This window comes from Ziziphus jujuba, chromosome 12 (assembly GCF_031755915.1).
Source record: "Ziziphus jujuba cultivar Dongzao chromosome 12, ASM3175591v1".
In the NCBI taxonomy this organism is placed as follows: Eukaryota; Viridiplantae; Streptophyta; class Magnoliopsida; order Rosales; family Rhamnaceae; genus Ziziphus; species Ziziphus jujuba.
Genome location: NC_083390.1, coordinates 23,375,672 through 23,379,362, shown reverse-complemented (window position 1 = coordinate 23,379,362; position 3,691 = coordinate 23,375,672). Strand labels below are relative to the sequence as shown.

Genomic DNA, 3,691 nt, shown 5'->3' with positions numbered 1-3,691 from the left:
TATTGCATGACATTGTTTTGTTAAGTTCAACCAGTGAAGAAAATATCGATGTCGATGGAAATGTTGAGGGTATGATTTTACGGAAATATCGATAGAAATGTCGATATCGATGGAAATATTGGTAAAGTTAGGGAAACTGTAAATTTTTAATTTAGAAAATAGTTTTTTTTATATGAGATAATTAATATAATAAAATTATATAAGAATACAATAATTAGAATACAATAATCATAAAATATTCTATAAATATAGCAAATTATTTATAAGTGAATAAAATATAAAGTTAATTCACACAAAAATATAGAAAATTTAACAGATAATAGTAAGATACAAGAAATTCTCAAATATAATCCCTAATACATTATTAATACCAAAAAGAATTCCTTGGTTCTTCAAATTGATGATCATATCTTGATGTTTCACGTGTATAACAATAGGCATTCCAACTCATCATATTAGAGAAATTTTCCATGTAATTGTAGATGTGCCAAGTATATCTTTCTCTATCAATCCCAACCAATTGTCCAAGTGGAGGATAGTGTGGATTTATCCAATGAGGAGTGTAACATTCATTTTGAGACATGGGATGATTGAAGATATCAACATCGTAATCTCTGTGAGGATTATGTGAGCTCATTTGACCAATTGGATACACAATTGGAATCTCAGAATTTCTAGATTGAGAATTAACTTGTGTATTTAAACTCATTGCATCCAAAGAGTTAGAAAGATAATCTTCATCATGTTGATTCATCATCGAATTGCCATAATGCCTTCTTGAACCAGTGCCTACTGTTCGAGCTCCATGATCAAAATCCTGTGTTGCATGTGTATATTGATCTTCACTAGTAAATGGGCTTAATGGTTGTTGGCTTGGTTCTCGATAGTATGTTCCACTCCCACCTCCACCTATATTATATCCTCCTCCTCTATTGCCACCACCACCACCACTGCCACCGTCATCGTCGTCGTCGTCGTCATCATCATCATCATCATCATCATCATCAAGATCAACAACATCATCATCATCTTCATCCTCATATTCATTTCGTTGAGAATAACTACCACCAAATGTTTCTACACGAGGACTAAATCGTCTAGTTGAAGGCCTTGTCACTACTTCAAACGAATAATTTCCTCCACTATCACTGCTCATAACTTCTTCAGCAATAACATTCTCAACATTTATCCCTAATTGTGAAGCATGCATTGCAACTTGAGGATTTGGATTGCCTTCCTCATCATCTAAGTGTGAATTCTTAACCCATTGAATAATAGGATTATCTTCATCTTCACCAGGGTCAGCTCCAATTTCAAGAAGATCCAAATAATCAGAATCTAATTGCGGTTGATTTGTTAATTCCATATCACGTATCCGCAATTTCATATTATAGTAGCAAAAAACCAATTTCTGAAGTTTTTCATATGCGAGTCTATTTCGTTGTTTTGTGTGTATTAAAGTGAAGGTGCTTCAATTACGCTCGCATGCGGATGATGATACAGTTTGTGACAAAATACGCATTGCCAATTTTCTGAGTGTTGGGGTGCTATTACCATACATTGTCCACCATTCAGCTGTATATTTCAACATTATAAATCAAAATATATTAAATTTTAAAAAAATTTTAATTATTAATAAAATTTTTGATATTAAGTACATTTTTTTATAACAAGTAATTGAAATGCACATACCAGGTATCATTTCTGCCCGGGCGGCAATTGCTGCACGATCACCAAACCCTTTTTGTGCATCTCTAAAGCATATTATCTATATGTAAAAATGAAAAAAATTATAAAAAATGTTATTAGTATGTTAGTTAAAAAATAATAATAAACAAAATCTTACTTCATTTCCAAATTGAGATATACGATCCGAGTTTGGATATAATGCTGCAAAGACATCATGAACAGCTTGTACAAAATCTGAATCAGTGCCAATTCCTTCTTTATACTGGAACCGTGGATTCAGAAAGTGTGCTACAAAATAATAATAAAAATTAAATCTAATATATAAATTATAAGACAAAATATTAATTAATAATAAGTAATTGACATAAAATTACCAGCCATATGGAGAGGATGAGAAAGTGTATTGTCCCATCGAGCATTTATGATGCCCATCACCCACTGAATTCCTCTTTGGTTATTGATTGCATATCTCATTTTTTGAAAACAATCATACAATATTGGCATCGTAGGTATGAACTCAGCATCAACAATTCGCAAAATATTATATAATGGCCCATACAAATTAACAACGTGAGTAACAGAATCCCAAAAATGATTATCAAGGATAAGTTTCTCCACTTCTTTACCTGCTTTTGTTCGACTCAATTGATGCTCAGCCCATGCATCGCTTGTAAAGACTTGTTTTAGAGAAGCTTTCTTTTTAAAGAGACTATTTAAAGCAATATAGTTTGTTGCAAACCTTGTTGCTCCTGGTCGAACGATGTCTCCTTTGCATATATCTCGCATTAAAGAAAGTAACCAATTATGATTATAAATATAATTGGTTATCATTCTTGCACGCTGAACGATCCTTGCAATACTTTCATGCTTTCCAATATCCTCAAATATAAGATTAATACAATGCGCAGCACATGGTGTCCAATACAAGTTGTACTGTGTCATCAATTTCTTACCAGCATTTACGAATGCAGAACCGTTATCTGTGACTACCTGCACAACATTGTTCTTGCCCACTTCATTGATAACATTCTCCAAAAGTTTGTATATATACTTATAGTTTTTTATTTTATCTGAGGCATCAACTGACTTAAGAAACACTGATGACCCTTTGCAATAGACCATAAAATTCAATATTGACAGCTTAGTTGGTCCTGTCCATCCATCGCACATAATTGTACAACCATATATCTTCCAGCTTTCTTTAAACTTTTCAATATGCTGTTGCATCTCTTTATATTCCATGTCGAGATATTTTTCCTTAATTTCATATGGAGATGGAATTTGAACTCCCATACCTGATTGTTGAGCACCAACGATCATGTTTTTAAAATGGTGCGATTTTGCCTTTGCAGGTGGGACATTATCATAAATAAAGAACTTTGCTACTAGCCTTCCCAATGTGTTTTTCATACCACCTTTTGTCAACACATCTTTTATATTTTTTTGTTTTGCACCGGATGACTTATACAACGAAGGTGCAAGTGCAACTGGAGAAAATTGTTGAGATTGTTGTCTACGAATGGGCTCCCTCACACTTGTTGCACGACGAAATTGAGCACATGGTTGACTACCACCCTCTCGAGAAGATCCTGATCCTTGACCTCTAGGGTTAACAAAGTTCCTTCCTTGTTCTTCTTCCCATCTATCTTGTTTAGATGCACGGACTGCAGTTTTATATGAGTCTCTTTCATCAGGATGCATATCTGCTGGATATATACATATATCATCATTATCATCATCATCATCGTCACCATCATCATAATTACTCCGAGATGGAGCTAAGTTACCCCGTAATTCATTACGAATGTCTTCCTCCATTGCCTTTTTTTTCAATTTTGCATGTTCTTTCTTCTTCAAATAATGGTAAATCTCTTTCTTCACTTCTGGAGATACATTGGGGCACTTCTTGACATTACTTTTTGGATCGGAATGTGCTAAATGATACTTTAATCTTGTTATTCCACCACTTTGCATTTTATGGTTACAATATTTGCAAATTGTA

General features: G+C 33.5%; 1 protein-coding gene across 1 annotated transcript; it reads right to left on the bottom strand.

Annotated features, from left to right (window-relative positions):
• Positions 1 to 1,471: 1,471 nt before the first annotated feature.
• LOC132800165 (uncharacterized) lies at positions 1,472 to 3,390 on the bottom strand. Its single transcript, XM_060813186.1, has 5 exons — positions 2,809 to 3,390; positions 2,316 to 2,679; positions 1,847 to 1,977; positions 1,693 to 1,768; positions 1,472 to 1,575 (listed from the first exon to the last, which is right to left on the bottom strand). Exons 1-5 carry the CDS (start codon positions 3,388 to 3,390, stop codon positions 1,472 to 1,474), a joined length of 1,257 nt encoding a protein of 418 aa, XP_060669169.1.
• Between the last annotated feature and the right edge of the window lie 301 nt (positions 3,391 to 3,691).